We start from the raw sequence: 24,575 nt of genomic DNA, 5'->3' as shown, positions 1-24,575 counted from the left end.
CCGTATTTGACTGTTTTTTGACCGTATTTGACTTCTCTCTATCTCTCTCTCTCTCTCTCTCTCTCTCTCTCTCTCTCTCTCTCTCTCTCTATCTATCTATCTCTCACATTTGGCTGTTTGTGTTTAGATCTGCTTATGTAACTTAGAATCAATATTTGTCAGTACACCGGCCAAGGTAATCTTTTGATTGCCCGTTTGGATCAAAAATCGATATATTTGGTATTAAAAAAAGTATTAAAAAAAAGAAAGCATTTTTTCTTCTTTTATAAAAAGAAAGAGAAAATAATATGTTCTGACTCAAAAAATTTCTTGAAAAATACACAAACAAGTAAAGAATTATAATATCTACCACAAAATTGTCTATATAATATTTTTATAATTTATAAAAGCATAATTAAAATATAATAAAAAAAGAAGGATGCTTAAATTAACCAAACCAAAACTTGTATTATAGCATCTCCACCACAAACGAATTCTCAATTTCCCATGCTCTTGAATATTTAGAATAAAAATAAAAATGGATTCTTAATTACTTGAAAACTCATGGGATGTTTTTATGAATTCATAGCACAGTCACCATCTCTATTTTGCTCTATATTTTTTTTGATGATGGCCTAGAACTCTACCAAATGTATTCTCACTGAATATTTTTTTAAATACGATTCTAACTTGAAAACTCATGGAAAGTTTTTTTACTTTATTCACCATATAGTTATATGAGTAGTTTCTACTATTTTGAATTTTGTTTGAATTAGTAATATGACAAAGCTTCAATATTTTGAGTATTGTCGAAAACAATTTTTTGTTCTTAAAAGAAACTTTACAGACAAAGAAAACAGTCAGTTACAAAAAAAAAATACCGTCTTATATATATATATATATTATACAAGTGAAAATATATAAATAAGGTCTAGAAAAAAAAACGGTATAAACAAACAGTCAAATACAGTAAAAACTCTGCATGAAACTTGGTGTCAACCAATCTTGTTACTAACAAGCTACTTCTCCTAATCGTAAGCCAAACGAAGATAAGATCAAAATTTATTACACAATACACGTAATCCAACCCCTAATTATAGTGTCATCACATTATCTATTTAAAGAATCGCAAAGTGAATCCCATTTTCAAAGTAAGCCACACCATTCCTTCATTCCTTCTAAGCAGAAGCAAAAACAAAAATGGCAGGAGGAGCTTTTGTGTCAGAAGGAGGAAGTGGTGGAAGAGATTATGAAGGAGGAGTCACAGTTTTCGTTGTCATAACATGTATGGTTGCGGCCATGGGAGGTCTCCTCTTTGGTTATGACCTTGGAATCTCAGGAGGTGTGACATCAATGGATGAGTTTCTTAGCAAGTTCTTCCCACAATTAGAGAAGCAGAGGGTAAAGGCGAAGCACGAGACGGCTTACTGCAAATTTGATGACCAAAAGCTCCAATTGTTTACTTCTTCTCTCTACTTAGCAGCTTTGGTAGCTTCCTTTGTGGCTTCGGTTGTTACTAGGAAGTATGGACGAAAGGTTTCCATGTTTACCGGTGGACTTGCTTTCCTCACCGGTGCACTAATCAACGCCTTTGCCATTAATGTCACAATGCTCATCATCGGTAGACTTTTGCTCGGTGTAGGTGTGGGATTTGCTAATCAGGTTAGGTCTTAATTTGTTGTATATCATCTAAATATGTGATATGCCTCATGCAACACTATATACACAAATGGTCCGGAACTTTGTGACCACAAAAATAAAATCATGTATGTATATTGTCTAGGCTGATTCTCAATAATAATTGTTTTTCTTTTCAGTCTACTCCGGTTTACCTCTCGGAAATGGCTCCAGCAAAGATAAGAGGAGCGCTAAACATTTGTTTCCAGGTGGCTATTACGTCTGGAATCTTGGTGGCGAATCTGATCAACTATGGAACATCTAATATGGCTAAAAATGGGTGGAGGGTTTCTTTAGGTTTAGCAGCTGTTCCAGCAATTCTTATGGTGATCGGATCATTCTTTTTGCCCGATACACCAAACTCAATGCTTGAGAGAGGAAAATACGAGGAAGCAAAACAAATGTTGAAGAAAGTACGAGGAACAGAAAACGTTGACCATGAGTTTCAAGATATACGCGATGCATGTGAAGCTGCTAAAAAGGTAGAACATCCATGGAAAAACATCAGGCAGAGCAAATACAGACCAGCTTTAGTCTTCTGCTCGGCCATTCCCTTTTTCCAGCAGATTACTGGAATTAATGTCATTATGTTCTATGCTCCTGTTCTCTTCAAGACTCTTGGTTTTGGAGATGATGCTGCTCTTATGTCGGCTGTAATAACCGGTGTAGTTAACGTGCTCGCGACCTTTGTCTCCCTTTACTCGGTTGATAGATTTGGAAGAAGGTTTCTTTTCCTTGAAGGTGGCATTCAAATGTTCATATGTCAGGTACTAATCATTTTTACATAGCCTTCAATTCTTTCTATCTTTATTTGTGTTTGCATTAGCTTTTCCTCTCTTTTTCACTAAAACATCCGTTTGCATGCACAACAACAACACATGTTTAGATATATGGAAAGTGTATTTTTCATAAAAAAAACAATGACAATTTAACAACACATGTTTTCAAACGACCAGAATAATTTCTTGAATATTTAGATGATTAAATTACTTTTTTCTTTTAAAAATTCATTACAACCTGAACATGGAAACTAAAAAGAACCATAATTTCTTGAAAATAATATGTAATTTATTAGGGTGTATATATATATCTTTCTTTCTTTTTCCTAAACAAAGTCACATATATGATTGATGCATGTTTTGTTTATCTTTTCAGATTCTTGTTGGTTCATTTATCGGTTTAAAATTCGGAACCACGGGAACCGGAACCTTGACACCAGCAACAGCAGACTGGATTCTTGTTTTCATATGTGTGTACGTTGCTGGATTTGCATGGTCATGGGGTCCATTGGGTTGGTTAGTACCCAGTGAGATCTGTCCATTGGAAATCAGACCAGCGGGACAAGCCATCAACGTCTCAGTCAACATGTTCTTCACTTTCCTCATCGGTCAATTCTTCTTGACAATGCTTTGTCACATGAAGTTTGGTCTCTTCTACTTCTTCGCAGGCATGGTTGCCATCATGACCATCTTCATCTACTTTTTGTTTCCGGAGACCAGAGGTGTTCCCATTGAAGAGATGGGAAGAGTTTGGAAGCAACATTGGTTCTGGAAAAATTACATTCCAGATGATGCAGTTATTGGTGGAAATGATGAAAACTAAACCAAGCGGTATTGGTTTGGGCATATATGTTTCTCAATTCGGGTTGTTGCGCTAGCCTTAATTTTTATTACATCATTTCCTCCACTAATTTTACTCTCATTTTCTCTACGCTCGTTTTTCCCAATCACACTCTATATGTTTATGGTTTAGGATTCCTAGAACTTGAATACTAAAAATGAAACCACAAATCAAAATCCTATTAAATATACCCTAAACAGTATTCCATAAAAGATAAATCTAAACCCTAAGCTCTAGACCCTAACAGAATATTCAGTAAACCCTAGACCATAAACATAATTAAGAAAGCATAAACTCAAACACTATCATGAATCCTAAACCCAAAGAAATAATCCCTAAACCTTATACTCAAACAAGATAATTATGCAGTTATATATCCGACTAATATAATATGTAGAGGTTAGAATATAACATTTCAAAGTAAATATACTTTAATAGCCATATTATTATCAAATGACTGGTGGTATAAAATCATAAACTTTAAATCCTAAACTCTTAGCAATATACCATAACTCTCGAAAGAAAAATTATAAAACTCTAACCGTAAATCAGAAATTATAAACTCTAAATCCACAACAATAATCCATAGGCCCTAAACCGCTAATTTCATAGCTTACTGGTTTTTGTTTTGGATTTGTTTATATATTTCAGTAAGATTAAGTACAAGTTGATATATGTTGTTTTGAGAATCAAATAAAAATAAACTAAAGTATTGATCGATTTAAAATTACAAAAATAAACATATACATAATATTATAAAATTATTATATATATATATATATATATATTCATTTTACAAATGACCTTAATTGTAACAGTTTTTAATATTTCAATTTCAGTTATATAAGTTTGAGCCATTCCATAATTTATATGTATAAAAATAAATAAAATATAATTATAAATAATAATATTTTCTTATCTTTAATAAATTTTTATTTTGTGTAAAAATTTCTGATTGTTCCGGCTACTCATTTTTGTGGGTTATATTGAAATCATATATTTCTTCAGATTGAAGTATAATATATTGATTTTAGTTCAGAAAAAATTGATTATTTTTATTCATTGCATTAGTTGAGTTCTTCATCTTAACTATGTAAACTATATTTTTGTAATTGTTTTATGTATAATTTGATGTATATTTGTAGAAAAATATAAAAAACTAGAGTGATGATAAATACAAAGTTTCATAAACGAATATAACCGATAAAATTTTGAAAGATTATGTATGAATAAATAAAAACATTTACAAATAATTAAAGAGAGAATTAGCTCAATATACATAAATGGGTCAAAATTAGCAATCTACACATGATTTGACATATGTGTAGATTGCTTTACATTTCTTATCTTAGATTTCCGAAATTACCCTTCTTCACACTCTCTTTCCTCTTACACATTCTTATACATTTTTACATTATCTATCCTCTTACACATTCTTACACTTTTTCTTCTTACATTATCTTTCCTCCTATACTTTCACATTCACTTTACTCTTATATTTCACATTCACTTTATTAGTCTCACTTTATAAAAACTACGAGCATATGAAAAATAATATATTTGGGGATCTTCCAAACTGTCTAACAATAACGACAACACGTAAAAGTTTCAGCTAATGTAATTGGTAACCGCTAAGATATAGTGTTATATATGATCTAACACAACATGTACCGGAGAACAAATATATATCAGCTACCATTACATATACCAACTAACAAACCATCTATTAATTTTTTTATACCAAATTATATATGAAGTAACATAACATATACCAGGTAACAAATATTTTATCAGATAACAACAAGTCTATGTAGCAGGTAACAAATATTTTATCAGATAACAACAAGTCTATGTATCATGTAACAAAATAATTTATCAGATAACAAACAATTTATCAAAAAATGTATCACCTTGCAAATTATGTATCTACCAATTTATTAAGTAACAAACCATATATGAAACAATGTATAATTCGACAAACCAAATTAAGTAGAAATTAGTAACAAATATTTTATAACATCTTACTTACTTCAAAAATATATTCATAATCTTCCCAAATTTAATTAAACTTATAATTTGAAAATTATTAATCAAAATTTAAAATATCCATAATCTTCTCAAAATTTAATTTAACTCATAATTTGAAATCATTAACAAAAAGGCGTTTAGGGAACATAATCTAGGAACAACATAAATTATATGATTAATAATTTGAAAATTGTTAATCAGATTTGAAAATATTCATAATCTTCTAAAAAGTTAATTAAACTCATAATTTAAAATTATTAATTAGTAGCAGTTTAGAGAACATAAGGTAGGAACAACATAAATTATAAGATTATGTCTTATCAAACGGTCACCATCAATGCATAAACTCGTTTCTATTAGAGTTAATAATCGCTTCACGTCCACGAGACTGATAACGGTTTCAGCTGTGCAGAGTAGAGTCTAGGGGTATTATGGTCTTGAAATTATTAACCAGAAGACATAGGTATTTTGCCAATATAGATGTTTAATAGGGATACAAACACCAATTAACTCATAATTAAAATATATTTTTGTAAATTTTAAAATAATTTTATATTTTTTATGTATAAACTGAAGTTGAAAATATTGTAAATAGTTTAAACATAAAAATCATATTGGTTTATATATTATTATTATAAGTCTATTAAGTTATACACATATATAAGAAAATTATAAACCAAAAACAATAAAACATTAATTAAGTTTTGGTGGTATATTATATTTGATTTAGATTTTAGATTTTTATATTTATGTAGTTTGATAAACAATTATATATAAATCTCCTTAAAAAATAAAAAAACAAATTGAAGTAAAAATGACTAAATCATCTCAATAATTATAATAATAAATATTTTAATTCATCAAAGATATCTTGTTTTTTGTAAACTTTTTTTTTGTGAAATCACATTATAAATATAATATATTTTCATACTCATATTTAAAAAACAATTTCCTAAAATATTTTTTTTCCTTTTGTAAATATATTTTTCATTATTTATTTTATAAATATCTTCGTTTTATTATATATGTTATTAGGAAAATTATAGAAAACAATTTTAAAACTAAAATTATAACTGACCCAAATTATTAAATAATTTTTAATAAAGTCAATTAGATATAATATTAAAAATTAATTAAGGGTACCTCATTAAATAATCATCGTAAGAATTAGCGTGATCGCCAACACGTAGGAAACTCACTTATCAAATAATATTATTATAATTTTAAAAAATTAATATTAAAATAATATATGTTTATCTCAAAATATATTTAGATAAATACCATATAATAGCAATGAAAAGTTTTATCAGAAAAAGAGTTTCCAAAGATCAAAATAATCAAAATAGGTTGCATTAAAGAGGTAAATAATAATTATATATCCATACTTTAGAGATATACAAATAAAAATATTTAATAAAAAAAATGAAATGAATATATTTTTTATAGTTTCTTTTAAATTTGTTTTTAAAATTTTGTTGGAAAGGATTTTTGTTAATAAAGAATTTATGAATACCTTCTTGAATGTGTATGAAACCTGTGTCCATGATCTAACTTTATGAATACATTCCTGAATAAGTAGATTATATTTCTAATATTTAATAAGATATTGATAAATAAGTATAATATTTAGGAAAACTTTTACAAATATGTATTTAAAATATATATTTAAATGTGTATATAGTAAGTCCTTTAAGAATACATTACTCAACTTGAATTATATGTATAACATATTGCTAATGTTTTCGAATTACCTTCATATATTTGATATCTAAATTTTATAAAGATATTATACATATTTATAATCATTTTCCTTTGTTTCTTAAAATGAAATATTAAATTATATTTTTCTAAATATGCATATACATAAAATTTAGGAAGATTACATACACATTTAGGAAACATTTCTAAATATATATACAAGTTTTATTCAATAAAAAGTGCTTTTAAAACCGGACTGGAAGCTTAACCGGATATTATTTCGATCACAGTTCAATATGGTTCGACCGGGTCAAATCTGGCTCAATAAGTTGGTTTAATATTTTTCTAGTATATAGATTTTAAAGCAATTCTACTAAATATGAGATATAATTAAAATATAATTAAGTTTTAACATTAAATATAATAAATATAAAATATTTTTTTGTTCATATAGTTGATTTATGGATTTTGATAGTTTTAACGGTTTTATAAGTTCAATAACTCAAAAATCCAATCAGGTTACGTAATCGGTTCATGGTTAAACCTATTATTAGACCAAATCCAGGTACGTGACCGGTTAAAGGTCGAACCGGGTTCAACCATTGGGTCAGTCCGGTTTTAAAACCACTATCAATAAGTCTATCTACATATTTTCGAAGACATTCATGAATTAGGAATTATTATTTTTGCAAAATCAAAAAGATCTTTCTAAATTTTTGTAAGAAAGATCTTTTCCCCAAAAAAATACTTTTAAAAAAAAGAGAATTAAAAACAAAAACTTTCTGAAAAGAGAATTTAAATAAAATACAAAAACAGATTCGGAAAAAGAAAAGAAATTTGAAAAAACTATTTTTTATTTTATCATTTGATTTTTTAATATTTATTTATTTATTTTATTATTTAATAAATAAATAATTAAAATTATAAAGTGAGGATATAATTGTTGTTTACTATTAAATGAAATTTATTTTTATCACTTTAAATTTTGAAAGCTATTTAACGAAAAAAGAAGATAGATAGGTATTAAAAACTTTATAAATAGGTATTATATTTTTCATGATTATTATGAATATATACTGTCTTATACTATCTCCTAAACATTATTTACCTAATGATTTCTACATGTGTCACCATTACAATCACTTTAAGAAAAAATGATGACATAGCTTTGGAAAAACGTAACATGACACAAATCTAATTGTGACATGTACAATTTTTCTTGTAAAGTTTTATATATTTTTGGTTTTTTTTTAATATGGTAATAACTATTAACTTCTACATCATCATTAATGCTAATTTTCTATATAAGTATTTATTTTTGACAAGACTACTAATATATATTAAAACTAATAAATCATATATCACTATTAAAATAATTATATTAATAAAATAAACTATATAGTAAATACAGTTACGAATATAATATTTACAAGAACTTATATATCATATTTTGTATAAATATACCTTTTACCAAAATTAATTGTAAATGTGCATCAACAAATACAGAACTAAAGCAACACTAATCAAATGCTTTTTTGATTGGTAAATGATTAAAATTTTATTTAAATTTATCGGTTCATTAGATTAATTAACAAATTGTTTTTCTCAGTTTGACATATTTTAACTAAAACCAACAACAAAAAATTATTAGAATATATATATATTAAGTGGTAATAGATATATTAAAAACATATATTAGTTAAATTTAATATAATATAATATAAATAATTTTTAATTATAAAATATAATTCTAACTTTACTAAAATTTAAATAAAATAAAATTGAAGTAGTTAAACCAAAACAAAAGAAATATGAATACAAAAATAGGTTTATTATTTTTTTCAAACTGTTGAAGTTGAAATATAAAAATAACTATGTCCAAATTCAAATTAACTTTTTTTTAAATAAAATATATTTTATTAGAAATTATTGTTTCTGCGCTGGAAAACTCATAGTTTTATACAAATGGAAAGATAAATAGGTCTAAAAACGGTATAACAAACAGTCAAATACAGTAAAAATTCTGCATGAAACTTGGTGTCTAACGTTAACCAACTCTTGTTACTAACAAGCTACTTCTCCTAATCATAAGCCAAACAAAGATAAGATCAAAATTTATTACACAATGCACGTAATACAACCCCTAATTATAGTGTCATTACATTATCTATTTAAAGGATCACAAAGTGAGTCCCAATTTCAAATTAAGCCACAACATTCCTTCCTTCCTTCCTTCTAAGCACAAAAGCAAAAACAAAATGGCAGGAGGAGCTTTTGTGTCAGAAGGAGGAAGTGGTGGAACGGATTATGAAGGAGGAGTCACAGTTTTCGTTGTCATAACATGTATGGTTGCGGCCATGGGAGGTCTCCTCTTTGGTTATGACCTTGGAATCTCAGGAGGTGTGACATCAATGGATGAGTTTCTTAGCAAGTTCTTCCCACAATTAGAGAAGCAGAGGGTAAAGGCGAAGCACGAGACGGCTTACTGCAAATTTGATGACCAAAAACTCCAATTGTTTACTTCTTCTCTCTACTTAGCAGCTTTGGTAGCTTCCTTTGTGGCTTCGGTTGTTACTAGGAAGTATGGACGAAAGGTTTCCATGTTTACCGGTGGACTTGCTTTCCTCACCGGTGCACTAATCAACGCCTTTGCCATTAATGTTACAATGCTCATCATCGGTAGACTTTTGCTCGGTGTAGGTGTGGGATTTGCTAATCAGGTTAGGTCTTAATTTGTTGTATATCATCTAAATATGTGAAATGCCTCATGCAACATTATATAGACCAATGGTCCGGAACTTTGTGACCACAAAAATAAAATCATATATGTATATTGTCTAGGCTGATTCTCAATAATAATTGTTTTTCTTTTCAGTCTACTCCGGTTTACCTCTCGGAAATGGCTCCAGCAAAGATAAGAGGAGCGCTAAACATTTGTTTCCAGGTGGCTATTACGTCTGGAATCTTGGTGGCGAATCTGATCAACTATGGAACATCTAATATGGCTAAAAATGGGTGGAGGGTTTCTTTAGGTTTAGCAGCTGTTCCAGCAATTCTTATGGTGATCGGATCATTCTTTTTGCCCGATACACCAAACTCAATGCTTGAGAGAGGAAAATACGAGGAAGCAAAACAAATGTTGAAGAAAGTACGAGGAACAGAAAACGTTGACCATGAGTTTCAAGATATACGCGATGCATGTGACGCTGCTAAAGAGGTAGAACATCCATGGAAAAACATCAGGCAGAGCAAATACAGACCAGCTTTAGTCTTCTGCTCGGCCATTCCCTTTTTCCAGCAGATTACTGGAATTAATGTCATTATGTTCTACGCTCCTGTTCTCTTCAAGACTCTTGGTTTTGGAGATGATGCTGCTCTTATGTCGGCAGTAATAACCGGTGTAGTTAACGTGCTCGCGACCTTTGTCTCCCTATACTCGGTTGATAGATTTGGAAGAAGGTTTCTTTTCCTTGAAGGTGGCATTCAAATGTTCATATGTCAGGTACAAATCATTTTTACATACCCTTCAATTCTTTCTATCTTTATTTGTGTTTGCATTAGCTTTTCCACTCTAATCACTAAAATATCCGTTTGCATGCACACAATCATAAATATAGCCGGTTCCGACATTTAGGGGACTAGAAATATTTTAGATATATGAAAAGTGTATTTTTCATAAAAACAATGACAATTTATTAAATGTTTATAAAGGACCAGAAAATTTCTTGAATATTTAGATGATTAAATTACTTTTTCTTTTTAAAAATCATTACAACCTGAACATGGAAACTGTAAAAAGAACCATAATTTCTTGAAAATAATATGTAATTTATTAGGGTATATATATATTTCTTTCTTTCTTTTACCTAAAAAAAGTAACATATATGATTGGTGCATGTTTTGTTTATCTTTTCAGATTCTTGTTGGTTCATTTATCGGTTTAAAATTCGGAACCACGGGAACTGGAACCTTGACACCAGCAACAGCAGACTGGATTCTTGTTTTCATATGTGTGTACGTTGCTGGATTTGCATGGTCATGGGGTCCATTGGGTTGGTTAGTACCCAGTGAGATCTGTCCATTGGAAATCAGACCAGCAGGACAAGCCATCAACGTCTCAGTCAACATGTTCTTCACTTTCCTCATCGGTCAATTCTTCTTGACAATGCTTTGTCACATGAAGTTTGGTCTCTTCTACTTCTTCGCAGGCATGGTTGCCATCATGACCATCTTCATCTACTTCTTGTTTCCGGAGACCAGAGGTGTTCCCATTGAAGAGATGGCAAGAGTTTGGAAGCAACATTGGTTCTGGAAAAATTACATTCCAGATGATGCAGTTATTGGTGGACATGATGAAAACTAAACCAATTCGGTTTAAGTGGAATTGGTTCGGTCATATATGTTCATCAATTATGAGTTGTTTTCATGTTAATGCTGTCTAGATAATTTGTTAATTACCTGATTCATTACCTTAATATGTACGATGCTTCTTTATTGTCTTTTACATTTCTTATATGAATAAACCAAATGCTTGATTCACACAATAAACCAAAAACCAAGCAGTATTGTAGCTTTCTTGATGGTCGGTGTGTATCCACATCAGTCATTGGTTTGATTCCCTTTGAAAATTAAATTATCACTGATTTGTAAGTCTAGGTTTGGTCTTCGGTCCAAATAGTTAACATATTGAGCTGTAATAGAAGATATGTTCACATCTTACATTAGTCGAAGACATTCGAATTTGGGCCACGTAGTATGATAATCAGTCCACTTTGTAACACTAATTGCATTCTCCCTGAGTCTGATATGATCATCCGATAGGATATATCAAAAAAAAATGCATGTTATTGTATTCAGGATTTAACCGGTGACGTAGGGAATTATTGGGAACAAAAAATTTCTATCAATTCCTTAAATATTTACACTACTTGTGAAGAATAATTGTAAATATTTACACTACTTGTGAAGAATAATTGTTACATATAGTTCCTTACCATTCTTTTTATTTTAAGGAACTATAGAACAAAACATACTTTATGAAAATTGGTAAAGAACAAAAGTATATTCTTTTCATTTTTTATTTTGTTTCTATTTATTCTTTTCCTCTTCATTCATGTTATTGTTTTCATGGTTACCAGTTAGAGCATCAATATTTAATAAACTTTATGGAAATATGACATTTCTTGAAATTATAATCCAAAATGATAATATATATATATATACATATGTATTTTTCTTTGAAAATTTAATAATGCTAGAAAGTAATTGTAAGCAGGCAAATCATAAGATCTATTCAATAAAAAATTTGAAGTAATTATATTAAAATAAAAAGTTTTTTTATCCACACAAAATTAAAATATATTTTCAAATTGAGTGCTATAGGAAATATTTTAAACAATAATTTTTAATATGTTTAATTATTTTTTAAAACGTTAATGATATCTTAGTTAAATACATAAAATATAATTTCAATACTTTTATAATTAATTATGTTTTTCACTAAAATAAAAGTAGTTTATATAATCTACCCATAATCATCTAAAACTTCATGGAAAATTAAATCATTCAAATTATGCCACATAGAATACACTCCAGAAAGTTGTTCAAAAAAAAAAGAATACACTCCAGAATAGAATATTGACTCAAAATTAATTGAAAAATGGTCTCAAGTTTGACCAATTAAAATATGATGTAATTCTATTAAAATAATAATATAAAATTTTCAAAAGTCTTAGATAATATAATTTTCCATTAAAATCGTAAGTTAATAACTGCCATGTATAAAATTTGTATAAGGTTTGTGTAAACATAAACAAAACATCGTATTGTTTGTATTTCTTATCAAAATAAAGTTTATCTCTAATTTTTCTTTTTATTTCAATATTTTGATGTTATTTAACAAACTAAATTTAAAATGAATTTATATTATAGGATATAATTATGATAATTAGAAATATATCAATAATTTAATAAACAGACAAAATCTAAAGCCAAATTTAACTACTATAAAATATTGTGAAATTAAACTTTTATTTTAGAAATTTAAAAGATTTTTATAATATAAATGTAAAACAGAAATGTTAATTTTAATTAATAAGTCTATAAATTAACAAATTTTTATAATAGACTAAATAAATTTATATAGTGTTTACTATAATATTGATATTATTAAAAAAAAATTTAAAATTTATTAAATAAATAACTAAAAATATATTTAGATATTTATAAAATAAAATAACTAAAAAGTTATTCGTATTTTTTTCTAACATTACAATCTAATAACATTTTAATATTTTTTTCAATTTTAAATATTTAAATAATGAAATAGCTTCGTAATTATTATTAAATAAATATAATACATTTAAAGTTAATTTAATTTTTACTTATATACACATTATAAAATTTATAGTATTATATATATAGTATTATTAAATGTTAAATTAAATTAAATTATAAATATATTTAAATAAATTCATCTCTAAAATAATTTATAAATCATAAAAGTAAATTAAAATTTATATAAATCCAAATAACAAAAAATCCAAAATATTACAATATACTTTAATTATAAAGGTAATTATCAAATCATGGATAATGAATAAAATTGATAAAATAAAATTTTATAATTTGATGTAAATTTTTTTATAAATATATATTTACTTGATAAAATAAAATATTTTAAATTAGCTAATATTTGTAATATTTCATAGCATAGTGGAACGGGTAACAGTTGGTATTTTACAATTATAGATTTATATGACTTATTTAATCTATCATACAATATATTAATAAAATAGCATTTAGAAAACAATATTATATCATTTATATTAAAAAGTTTATAAAAAGTTGGCAAGAGATACCGAAAGATGTATTAATATGTTTCAGATTTTAATGTGTTTAAAATAATTTAAAACACACCTTATAAATAAACTATTAAATTTTAAATTTTTGCTTGTTATATAATAATATTTAGAGCAATTCTATCAAATAGCAATTTTTAAGCTTTTGTCACAAAAAATAGCACTTAAGAAAAAAAAGGACCCATATAGTCATTTTTATATTGAAAATTTTAATTTTAATTTTAATTTTTTTAAATTTGAAACCCTATCCCCCAAATAGTATTTTTTTTTTTAAGATTTTGTCACAAAAATAGTATTCAATGAAGAAAATGTCCAAAATAAGTTTTATTAAAAGGTAAAATGTATTTTTACCTTAGGGTTAACTAATATAGATTTAGGATTTAGAGTTAAGGGGTGGGGTTAAAGGAATAGAGTTTCAAAATTTAAAAAATAAAAAAAATAAAAATTAAAAGTTTCAAAAAAAAAAAAAAATTCAAAATATAATAGTGATTATATTTTTCTTAAAATTCAGAACTTAACTTTAAAATAGTAGTTAAATAAATATATAAAGATATATATGGAACAATAAAAATAATTATAACGCAACAAAATTTGATATGGGCCGAAGCCCAAATAATTAAACTATCGTAAAGGAGAGTTTGAGTCAGCCACAAATCAAAGAATTGTTTTCTCTCTCCTGTGACGGGTTGCTTTCTTCATCTCTCTCTCTCTCCCATCACGCGCTCTGAAGAAATTTCACAGATTCCGTCATGTCTTCCGGCGGAAACTCTACTCTCTCCACCGCCGCGGCGGTTGACAAGCTGTTCTTCTGTTACCAGTGCAATCGCACAGTCACCATCTCAATCTCCTCCGCCGACGATCCTTTCTGCCCCCGTTGCTCCGGTGGGTTTCTAGAAGAATACGAAGAACCAAACCCTAACCCATCCCCAAATCTCAACCCTCTCGGTTTCCTCCCGATGGCTGATCCTTTCTCCACCATCCTCCCGCTCTTATTCGGCTCCTCCTCCGCTCCTCCTTCCTCGAACCCGAGCCTCTTCGGCCCACGCTCTACCGAGAATCAGCCTCAAGGCGGAGGAGCGTTTGATCCGGTGTCGTTTCTCCAGAACCATCTCCAGCATCTGCAGTCCAGCGGCACTCACGTCCAGTTCGTGATCGAGGATCATCCCTCGGATCCGTTTAGCCGGATACCTGGAAACATGGGGGACTACTTCTTTGGCCCTGGCCTCGAGCAGCTGATTCAGCAGCTCGCGGAGAATGACCCTAACCGATACGGAACTCCTCCTGCCTCCAAATCCGCGATCGACGCGCTGCCGACTGTTAAGGTGACGTTGGATATGTTGAACTCTGAGATGAACCAGTGCGCCGTTTGTATGGATGAGTTCGAGGATGGTGGCGATGTGAAGCAGATGCCTTGCAAGCATGTGTTCCATCAGGATTGCTTGATGCCGTGGCTTGAGTTGCATAACTCTTGTCCGGTTTGTCGGTATGAGTTGCCTACTGATGATCCTGATTATGAGAGCAGGGGGCAAAGGGGAGGTCAGATGATGAGTGGGGGTGGGCAGGGGTCGGTTGAGGGTCAGCAGACGGCAAGGAGGTTTAGTATACAGCTGCCTTTGCGGTTCAGGACTCAGGATGGCTCTGGTTCTGGACGTGGTTCAGGGTCTGGAAGTGGTGCTGGTGGTGGAGGTGGGTCTAATCTTGAGACCAGACAGGAAGATTTGGATTGAGGTTTGTACCCTCTTCTTACTAAAGACCCTTTGTTTGATTTTTGTGTTGTCTTTGTGCGACTAGTCTACTTACTTTTTATTATTTGAGAACCTCAGAGGTAATAATAGGTTGTGTGGCACTGTGGCTGCAAGAACATTGTCAATGTGTGGCTTTCTACGGTGAAGTCATACTCGGGCCATTGCTTGAATGCCATAATTGTTTACTTGAAATTGAATTGTGGGTTAGGCATCTGCTTTGCAGTAGTGATAGATAAGGAGCTCAAATGTGGCTACTTGATTAAAAAGCACCATAGGCTTAAACTAGTTCCTGCAGGTCCTCTTTGTTAGCAGTATATATCCTTGCTTATTAGAAATCTTCGGTTCTGATCTAGGCTCCGGAGTAATGCGCTAACCTTTGATATCTATGTAATATTGATATAAATAAACGTTTCCGAGTCCTTCCGGTTGTTGTGAATATTGCATGTGATATTTAAGCAAGTTGGTGATTAGCACACTTTGTGCTTTAGTATGGAAAAATGGTGCGTACAATTTTAAATTTTAAATTTCCATGTGGATAGAGGAGAGTTTTTAGGGGGTATCCTCCGAAATCTCTCAGACTCTCACTGTGACTGCTTTAGCATGATGATGGGAAACTAGTTCTCTGGTTGATGTAGTAAGTTGTCTTTCTTTCGATGGGTAGATGTTGGAGAGTAAGCAATTGTAGTTCGTAGTGGTTACAAGGAATGCAAATGAGTATCATGAACTGCATATCTAGTTAGACAAGAGTCCAAGGTTAGCATAAATAAAAGACTCAAGAGTCATTGATAAATAAAATATCAAATTGTTGTAGCCGATTATGCAAGAGGTTATAATCGATAGAGTTGTTATTTGAGTTTGGGATTCCGACTGATCCATCAGTGTAATTGCTAATACTTCTCGTATTTCAAGTTGGACCTTTATGGTCGAAGGTCGAGTTTTTGAAACCACTTTTTCGGTGGCATGTTGGAGAATGAAACCATTTGTCCTAAAACTTACTGCTTTCATTTTTGGTTGCAGTAAGGCAAGAGTCATTGCTTGGAAACTGAATTGGAAGAAGGATGTGCACAAGTTCTCACACGAAAAGGCAGTAAGGCAAGAGTCATTTACCATATCTTGTACATTTAACCACGAAAAAAAAAGTATTTTATTGTCTTATTATTTTGGGATTATACAGCGGATGTGAGTTGTTCAAAAAATCGCAATATTTCATCTAAGTGCTATATTTGTTTATTTTCTGGTAGAAATAGTTCCATAGATATTGGGTATACACAACTTTGGTTCAGATATCGCATTCTGAAGAAAAGGCTTATAAAATTGCACAAAAAAAAGGCATGTAAAATTGGGATACAAAGACTTTAAAATATGAAAGTGGCAGACAAAGCTGAATGATAAGTATCTACAGAAAGAGATGGTATCAAATCAATTATTAAACAAACAGCCGTTGTGGTTTGTTCAACTTCAAGGAATGTTGTTAAGACGCAAATCATAAGTAGTTTGCTCTATTCGTAATTTTAAGAATTATAAGAGGGACCTGTTGACGAAAGAAAATTATAAAAGGGATCACAATCGCTTTTTTTTTTACAAAGCGACGCGTTTGCCTGACTGGTTTAACCGCAGCGGTTGCGGTTGCGGTTGCGGGAGTTTGCGGATGCGGGTGGTTGCGGTTTCTAGCGGTTTTAAGAGATTTGTACGACTGGTTCTGCGGTTAGAAATTTGTGCGTTTGCGGGATACTTATGACTGGTTAACTACCAAATGCAGCAGTTGTTAAATAATAAATTAATAATATTTACATTTTATACAATTATAAAAATATCAAAAATAATAATATTATAATAAATATAAAATTTATATTTAGAAAGTTATAGTTTAAATTTTTTAAAAATATAGAAAATATTTTTATTTTAAAGTTTTATAATATTAATTAAAATTTAATTGATATATTTTAGCATTTTTATAATTTCACTTTAATTTTTTTATTGAATTTTTTTATTTTTGTATTTATATTGTTTTGGAAAAAAAAAAAATTTATCCTCCCGCAAACGCCCGCAACCGCAAACGCTAGCTGGAACCAGCTTTTGAATTTATGAGGTTCAAAGCGATTTGGAGCGATTTGGAGCGGTTTAGAGCGGTTTGAGCGATTGTTGCAAAACGCCAGCAACCGCTACTAACCGCAAAAGCTGCGTTTGCGGATGGTAGCGGGAAAACCAGTCATACCCTTAGGGCCTGACTGGTTCAAACGCAGCGGTTGCGGTTGCGGTTGCGGGAGTTTGTGGACGTGGGCGGTTGCGGTTTCTAACGGTTTTAAGAGATTTGTACGACTGGTACTGCGGTTAAAAATTGATGCGTTTGCGGGTGACTTATGACTGGTTAACTACCTAATGCGGTAATAGTCAAATAATAAATTAACAATATTTACATTTAATATAATTATAAAAAATATCAAAAATCATAAAATTATATTAAATATAAAATTTATATTTAGAAATTTATAATTTTAATTTTTAAAAATTTATTGAAATTGTTTTTATTATAAAATTTTATATTATTAATTAAAATATAATAGATATATTTTAATATTTTCATAATTTCAATTTTAAAGTTTTTATTAAATATTTTTACTTTTGTATATATATTGTTTTAAAAAAAAGAAATTTTTTTTACCCTCCCGCAACCGCCCGCAACCGCAAACGCTAGCTGGAGCCAGCTTTTGAATTTATGAGATTCAGAGCGGTTTGAAACGGTTTGAAGCGGTTTAGAGCGATTTGAGTGATTGTTGCAAACCGCCGACAACCGCTACCAACCGCAAAAGCTGCGTTTGCGGGTGGTAGCGGGAAAACCAGTCGCCCCCTTAATTAAATGAAACCAAAACGCGGAAGTGCGATTAGCGTTTGAAGCGGTGGGAGATCGACTTTCCCTATTTCATCTCCTCCTCTTAACCAACCCTAACGAAGTCGGAGAGTCACCGGTAGATCTATCCTGAAATCGCCACTAAAATCGACGGAGAAAGAGGAACACATAGATAGATAGAGAGAGAGAGAACAAGGGAGTAATGGATTTGGATCAATGGATTTCGAAGGTTAAAGACGGTCAGCATCTCTCCGAGGAAGAGCTTCAGCTTCTCTGCGAATACGTACACCATCTTCTTCTTCTTCCTTACTTACCTAAATTCGATTAATCTGTATCTTGGTTTGAGGTGGCTTCGAACTCTGGTCCCATCCCTCTGTATTGCGTCTTTTTGGTTCCTTTGATTTAAGAATTTTTCTTTCAATAAGTTGTTATTAGTATACAAAGATTTAATACTTTCGATTGAGAATATAATTTATGGTTTATGTTTGTTATAGGTGAAAGAAATTTTGATAGAGGAGTCAAACGTGCAGCCTGTCAACAGTCCAGTCACCGTATGTGGTGACATCCATGGGCAGTTTCATGATCTCATGAAGCTTTTTCAGACCGGGGGTCATGTTCCCGACACCAATTACATATTTATGGTACGGACTTTTTATTTTGTTTCCGGGTGTCTCTGGTAATTGACACATTTGATATGAATGCAATCATGATCTTGCTGTGCGCAGGGGGACTTTGTGGATAGAGGTTACAACAGCCTTGAAGTCTTCACTATTCTTTTGCTTCTTAAAGCTAGGTAAAGACCTGTTTCTTTAATGTTCACAAGATATCCCTTTATCTTGCCTTTAATATGCTCTTGTTCTTGCTTTTATCTGTGCTTAAGACTAAATCCTTGTTTATTGAGCTATTGATCTTGACAACTATTAGTCTTTGTTCGGAAGAGATTGGCCCAGTAACACTGCAATTAGAATTGGTTCAAATGAAGAAGTAATTGCTTCTCAAGCATCTCATGTTCTTCTGTTGTTGGATTATATACATAGATACCAAATGATTAGTTTACGTGTGACATCCATTGCTACTTTTTTGAAGTATTTATTTTCCATTTGGGGGCATTAAATTGTTATTTGTCTCGTTTGTGTTGTAATGTGTAGACATCCAGCCAATATTACACTTCTGCGTGGAAATCATGAAAGTAGGCAGCTAACGCAGGTATGCATTGTTCTCTTCTACAATATCTATTATTGTTTTCTTCACCCACTTTTTAGAATGTGTGGTCTCCTTCGCGCTCTTGATGTATCTTCTTTCTTACGTTATTGTATCTCTTAGTTGATGCATGCGCGCTGTTTAGGAATTAAGTTTTAGTGATAATTTTTTGTTTTTGTTTCAATGCACTCCTGCAAAACCTCATTAAGATGTGTTATGTGCCGGTGGGAGGCACATTTACTGTGTCACTTATAGTATTGAGATTCTCATCCCAGTGTATGTTTTTCAGGTATATGGTTTCTATGATGAGTGCCAAAGGAAGTATGGCAACGCTAATGCGTGGCGATATTGCACAGATGTTTTTGACTATCTTACTCTATCAGCTATTATTGATGGCAGAGTACGTAATTCCTTCATTAACTTGGCAGTGGCCATGTGAACGCATATGTTTACTGTATTCTGTATCCTAAACGAAAATAATATATTCTTTTTCTAGGTTCTTTGTGTTCATGGTGGCCTTTCCCCGGATGTCCGGACAATTGATCAGGTTTAACTCTGCCTTTTTTTCTTTTTTTCTTTTGGGTTTCACACGCCAAGCATGTTTCTAGTTCAGCATGTTATTAAGGCCATTCGCTCACTTTAGATCTTATTGTGGACTCTAGATAAGACTGGTAGATCGAAATTGTGAGATTCCCCATGAAGGGCCCTTTTGCGATCTTATGTGGAGCGATCCTGAAGATATTGAAACATGGGCTGTTAGTCCACGTGGAGCTGGCTGGCTTTTCGGATCAAGGGTTACTACTGAGGTATGTTTTCCTTCTTCAATAGTTGCAATTGATACACCGATTTCACGGGTCTGATATATGGTTTTGCTTCTTGTGCAGTTCAATCACATCAACAAACTTGATCTAGTGTGCCGTGCTCACCAGCTGGTACAAGAAGGTCTTAAGTACATGTTCCAAGATAAAGGCCTTGTAACTGTGAGTGTCCTGCTTCTTATGATGTTACCCTTTTTAATGCTGGATAATGGGAAATGTTACTATTCTTAAATAATGTGTTTTTTTTTTCTTTTTCTTTGGTGTGAAGGTATGGTCTGCACCTAATTACTGCTACCGCTGTGGCAATGTCGCTTCTATATTGAGTTTCGATGAAAACATGGTGAGCCATCTCTTCAAGTCTTTCTTATTGAATATAGTCTCTAGCCTTCTCTCGCATGCATAGTATCAATGCCACCTTTTCTCTCAACAAGAGTGATATAATCACTCAGTTCTTTTTGATATTCTGCTCTCTATCAGATTAAGTACACACTTCTTGATTTGTATCTGCTTTTTGAAGTGAAAGCTTTAAGGAGAATGTAGATTAAGTAGGCCGTGTTTGTTAGAATTTCTGATTAACAGCATATCCGTCATAGTTGTCCATATGGTTTAATGATGAAATCCTTGGGGATGCTTGTTATTACCAGGAAAGGGATGTGAAGTACTTCAACGAGACAGAAGAGAACAATCAAATGAGAGGGCCAAGGACTGGAGTTCCGTATTTCCTGTGATGAAACGACGATTTTAGTTGGACATGATGAAGATGATGATGAAGCCATTGCTACCATTGGCAATAGGTTCAGGTCTCAAAAGGGTATTATGTAGATATAATATTTATCTACTGATGGGTTTCACATACTGTATTTCCATTATTTTGTCCCTCTAGGTAACATTTTCCTTGTGAAATTCAACAAGTCAAGACTTGATAGTTTTACTAGTTTTAAGTCTACTCGTCATTCTCTTGTTTTTGTTTTCCCCGATTGTTTCTTCTGTATTGTTTACTTACACAGTTACACTGTTTCCATCTTTTGCTTATTTGCTGTTGTTGTTGTTATGAGGACGACATTAATTCTAAAAATAATCAAGAATCGTTACAAACTCGCAATATCTGAAATTCAAATGTCAATACTGGTTGTCTCAGAAGCTATTTTAGTCCTTCGGATTTGTGTAACCTTCAAGTGTTTCATGTTTTCATCTAAATTTGTTAGCTAGGGGTGGGCATCACCGTAAATCCGGGATTTTAAAAATACCCGTCTGTTCCACAAACTGATTTATATTCAATTTTTTTTTCCAGTTAAATCCTCTTCACAAAAACAAAATTTTAAATTTAATCTCGTTGGCTTTGTGTATGCCCTTGTGTAGCCTAATGTGAAATATAATATTTCGTGCCAAGAAAAGATAACAAATCCAATCAAATTTCACAGTAATTGGTATAAACAGCTTCCGCATTTGTAATGAAAATATGATAATAAATATCAAACTGGTCACTGTTTTAATAATAAGTCAAGGCTTACAGTTCGGTCATTCTTTTTTAGTAAATCGGTTGATCACTTGATCAGCTTCCTATCCTCTTCCATAACAACACGAGAGAGAAACAATGGGCTCATCACCAAACCTCTCCACCGTACTAGACTTAGCCCGACCTTTCCTCAGAGGAGAGCTAGAGAACATCGACCCCAACCTCCCCTCCCTAATCGCCGTCCTCAAAAGCGTCGGCGCAGGCGAGTGCTGGCACAAACACGGCAGCTTCCTAGACCACTTGATCGACATCTACAAGATGCTCAAGCTCTGGAAAGCCCCCGACCCCGTCTGCCTCTGCGGCCTCTTCCACTCCGCTTACTCCAACTCCTACGTCAACCTAGCCATCTTCCACCCTTCCACCGGCCGCCACGTCGTCCGCGGACACGTCGGCCAACCCGCCGAGGCCCTGATCCATCTCTTCTGCGTCGTCCCGAGGCAGACTCTGATCCACGACGACCTCCTCTTCAAGTACTCGGACCAAGAGCTCGTGGAGCATCTCGATCGCTCTGAGGTGTCCTTGAGGAAGGCCAAGGAGGAAGGAGGGTTCGATCGAGAGGAGGAGTGGAGGAGGAAGGTTAACGAGCTGGTGCCTGAGGACGGCGTCGTTGTGAAGCATATCAAGACTGGTGATGAGATCGTTGTTTCGAGGAGGGTGGTTGGTGTTTTCTTGCTGATGACGATGGCGGATTTTAGTGATCAGCTCTTTGGGTTTCAGGATGAGTTGTTTTGTAATGATGATGGGAGGTTGGAGTTTAGAGGGAATAATGTGTGGGCGTTGTGGCCTGGGAGTGGGAAGCCTGGGCTGTGGATGAACTCTAACTCGAGGATGGGTGCGGTTTATAGTTTGATTGTGAGGGAAGAAGAGATTCTGATGGAGCAGAGGAAGAGAGATTGTGGTGGTTCTGGGTTTGTGGTGAGGAAGGAGAGAGATGAAGATATTGAGCTCGTGGTGCCTCCTGTTTTCAGCTTCTGCACCAAGGTATTGTGTTTCAGACTTCTTTTTCTTGATATAGTTAGCTAATTGGTTTTGTTTCATCATCATGATCATGTCATTAGCTATGTCTAGGGATTATATACTTCGTAAGTTGAGTACCTTTCATGGAAATAAGGTAGACTCGGAGTTATAAGTTGATATCAAGAATTAAACTGAGCTTAATAGTTTCTTGATAGCCACACGTATATGCAAATGATACATGTGTATCTAGTTAGTTGATTGGTTTCATGTCTAGATCATTGTGTTTTCTTTATATAGTTTAGCTAATTTTGGTTCTGTTTCATGACATAATCATCGTGTTTCTGTGTCTTAGATTGTATCTTCTCTAATTTAAGTTTCTTATGGAAACGATACTTCATAGAGAAACTAATCATCAAAGAAAGAAAGATGAATTGTACATGCTATCAAGAGTTGATCTGTGTTTCTTGATAGCCACACATATATAAAAAATTATACATGCAACTAGTTAGTTTATTAGTTTCATGTGTAGATCATTAAGTTTCCTTTGATTGTATCTCATTTGTTTAATGTGCTTTCACGAAGTGACACTAGAAGGGCCTTCTGGTACTTGGTTTACATACTTATATCATCAAGAAAATATAGACTCGCGAGTTTTTAAGTTGATATGAAATATTTAGTTGAGCTTTAGAGTTTATTGATAAGCTGCACATGTACTGGAACAGGTACTGGATGCAAAGGAGCAGATAGAAGCAAGGGACATGTACTGGGAAGCTGTGACCAGCGACGCAAGCAAAGACGGGTACTTGGAGAGAGCAGAGGAGAGATTGTTGGGGTGTATTGAGAAGAACCCGTTTGTGGGAGAGCCACATGTGCTGTTGAGTCAAGTGTATCTGGGAAAGAAGAGATTCGCAGAGGCAGAGAGAGAAGCAGAGAGAGGGCTACTTCTGCTGTTGCAATGGGGAAGTCCATGGGACAAGAGGATGTCATGGGAAGGTTGGATTGCTTGGGTCAGAGTTCTTCTCATGAAGTCACAGGATCAATCTTGGCCAGATGCTTCTTGGGGAATCTTGAACTTGGGTCTTGTGCGCTAAAGATTACCAAAATAAAGGTTTGATAATGGAATCGATGCATGTAGATCATCATCAAAGTCTTGTTGGCTTATGATATATGTAATTTAGAATTATAACGCCCGAACAGATAATGGTCATTGTACCATAAGAATAATACGACGTTAGTTCCTATGGTCACTGTACTATAACATTATTTACTGTCTCAAACCCCTTGCAGTAAGAAGATTGACATAAAAATATGAGTATTCACGCAGTTACGTAGTCCCCCTATCAAGGCGGTTAAGAGAAGCTTCAATGTGAGAAAATTTCTCCGCCATTCCTACTAGCATCCTCTGCAACTTGTCTTGGACATACCTCAGACTTGTCTCCAGCGACTGCAGGCGTTCTTTATTGCTTGCAAGTAGGTATTAAAATGGGCTCAATGGAACAACTCTATTTTCGAAACATGACTAAAATGGCTAAGCATAATTAGTCTATGAGTTTTTTGGATTTAAATTTTAATCCAATTATTTTACTTCATACCATTTTGGGTAATGTATAAGTATACTAGGGGTATTCC

General features: G+C 32.3%; 5 protein-coding genes and 1 long non-coding RNA gene across 6 annotated transcripts; 5 read left to right on the top strand and 1 right to left on the bottom strand.

The window, feature by feature from the left end:
* The first annotated feature begins 1,151 nt into the window (after positions 1 to 1,151).
* LOC103836834 (sugar transport protein 10) lies at positions 1,152 to 6,613 on the top strand. The gene is made up of 3 exons (XM_009113127.2): positions 1,152 to 1,641; positions 1,797 to 2,423; positions 2,812 to 6,613. The coding sequence occupies exons 1-3, from the start codon at positions 1,180 to 1,182 to the stop codon at positions 3,256 to 3,258; spliced, it is 1,536 nt and encodes a 511-aa protein (XP_009111375.2). The 5' UTR covers positions 1,152 to 1,179; the 3' UTR covers positions 3,259 to 6,613.
* A 2,596-nt stretch (positions 6,614 to 9,209) lies between these two features.
* On the top strand, positions 9,210 to 11,697 carry LOC103836815 (sugar transport protein 10-like). Its single transcript, XM_009113113.2, has 3 exons — positions 9,210 to 9,722; positions 9,878 to 10,504; positions 10,919 to 11,697. The coding sequence occupies exons 1-3, from the start codon at positions 9,261 to 9,263 to the stop codon at positions 11,363 to 11,365; spliced, it is 1,536 nt and encodes a 511-aa protein (XP_009111361.2). The 5' UTR covers positions 9,210 to 9,260; the 3' UTR covers positions 11,366 to 11,697.
* A 2,587-nt stretch (positions 11,698 to 14,284) lies between these two features.
* LOC103836798 (E3 ubiquitin-protein ligase RING1-like) lies at positions 14,285 to 16,847 on the top strand. Its single transcript, XM_009113093.3, has 2 exons — positions 14,285 to 15,590; positions 16,625 to 16,847. The coding sequence occupies exon 1, from the start codon at positions 14,612 to 14,614 to the stop codon at positions 15,587 to 15,589; it is 978 nt and encodes a 325-aa protein (XP_009111341.2). The 5' UTR covers positions 14,285 to 14,611; the 3' UTR covers position 15,590; positions 16,625 to 16,847.
* LOC117125884 lies at positions 15,936 to 16,618 on the bottom strand. Its single transcript, XR_004448351.1, has 2 exons — positions 16,016 to 16,618; positions 15,936 to 15,981 (listed from the first exon to the last, which is right to left on the bottom strand). It is a non-coding gene; the product is annotated as an uncharacterized LOC117125884 (long non-coding RNA).
* A 1,608-nt stretch (positions 16,848 to 18,455) lies between the features above and the next one.
* LOC103836788 (phytochrome-associated serine/threonine-protein phosphatase 3) lies at positions 18,456 to 21,571 on the top strand. The gene is made up of 10 exons (XM_009113084.3): positions 18,456 to 18,738; positions 18,950 to 19,096; positions 19,181 to 19,248; positions 19,604 to 19,661; positions 19,945 to 20,055; positions 20,152 to 20,202; positions 20,318 to 20,461; positions 20,540 to 20,635; positions 20,742 to 20,813; positions 21,118 to 21,571. Exons 1-10 carry the CDS (start codon positions 18,658 to 18,660, stop codon positions 21,199 to 21,201), a joined length of 912 nt encoding a protein of 303 aa, XP_009111332.1. The 5' UTR covers positions 18,456 to 18,657; the 3' UTR covers positions 21,202 to 21,571.
* Positions 21,572 to 21,993: 422 nt separating this feature from the next.
* Positions 21,994 to 24,209, top strand: LOC103836777. Its single transcript, XM_009113074.3, has 2 exons — positions 21,994 to 22,970; positions 23,669 to 24,209. The coding sequence occupies exons 1-2, from the start codon at positions 22,068 to 22,070 to the stop codon at positions 24,035 to 24,037; spliced, it is 1,272 nt and encodes a 423-aa protein (XP_009111322.1). The 5' UTR covers positions 21,994 to 22,067; the 3' UTR covers positions 24,038 to 24,209.
* The last annotated feature ends 366 nt before the right edge of the window (positions 24,210 to 24,575 follow it).

The sequence above is a fragment of the Brassica rapa genome, chromosome A01 (assembly GCF_000309985.2).
Source record: "Brassica rapa cultivar Chiifu-401-42 chromosome A01, CAAS_Brap_v3.01, whole genome shotgun sequence".
Lineage (NCBI taxonomy): Eukaryota > Viridiplantae > Streptophyta > Magnoliopsida > Brassicales > Brassicaceae > Brassica > Brassica rapa.
This window is presented reverse-complemented; position numbering and strand designations above follow the sequence as displayed.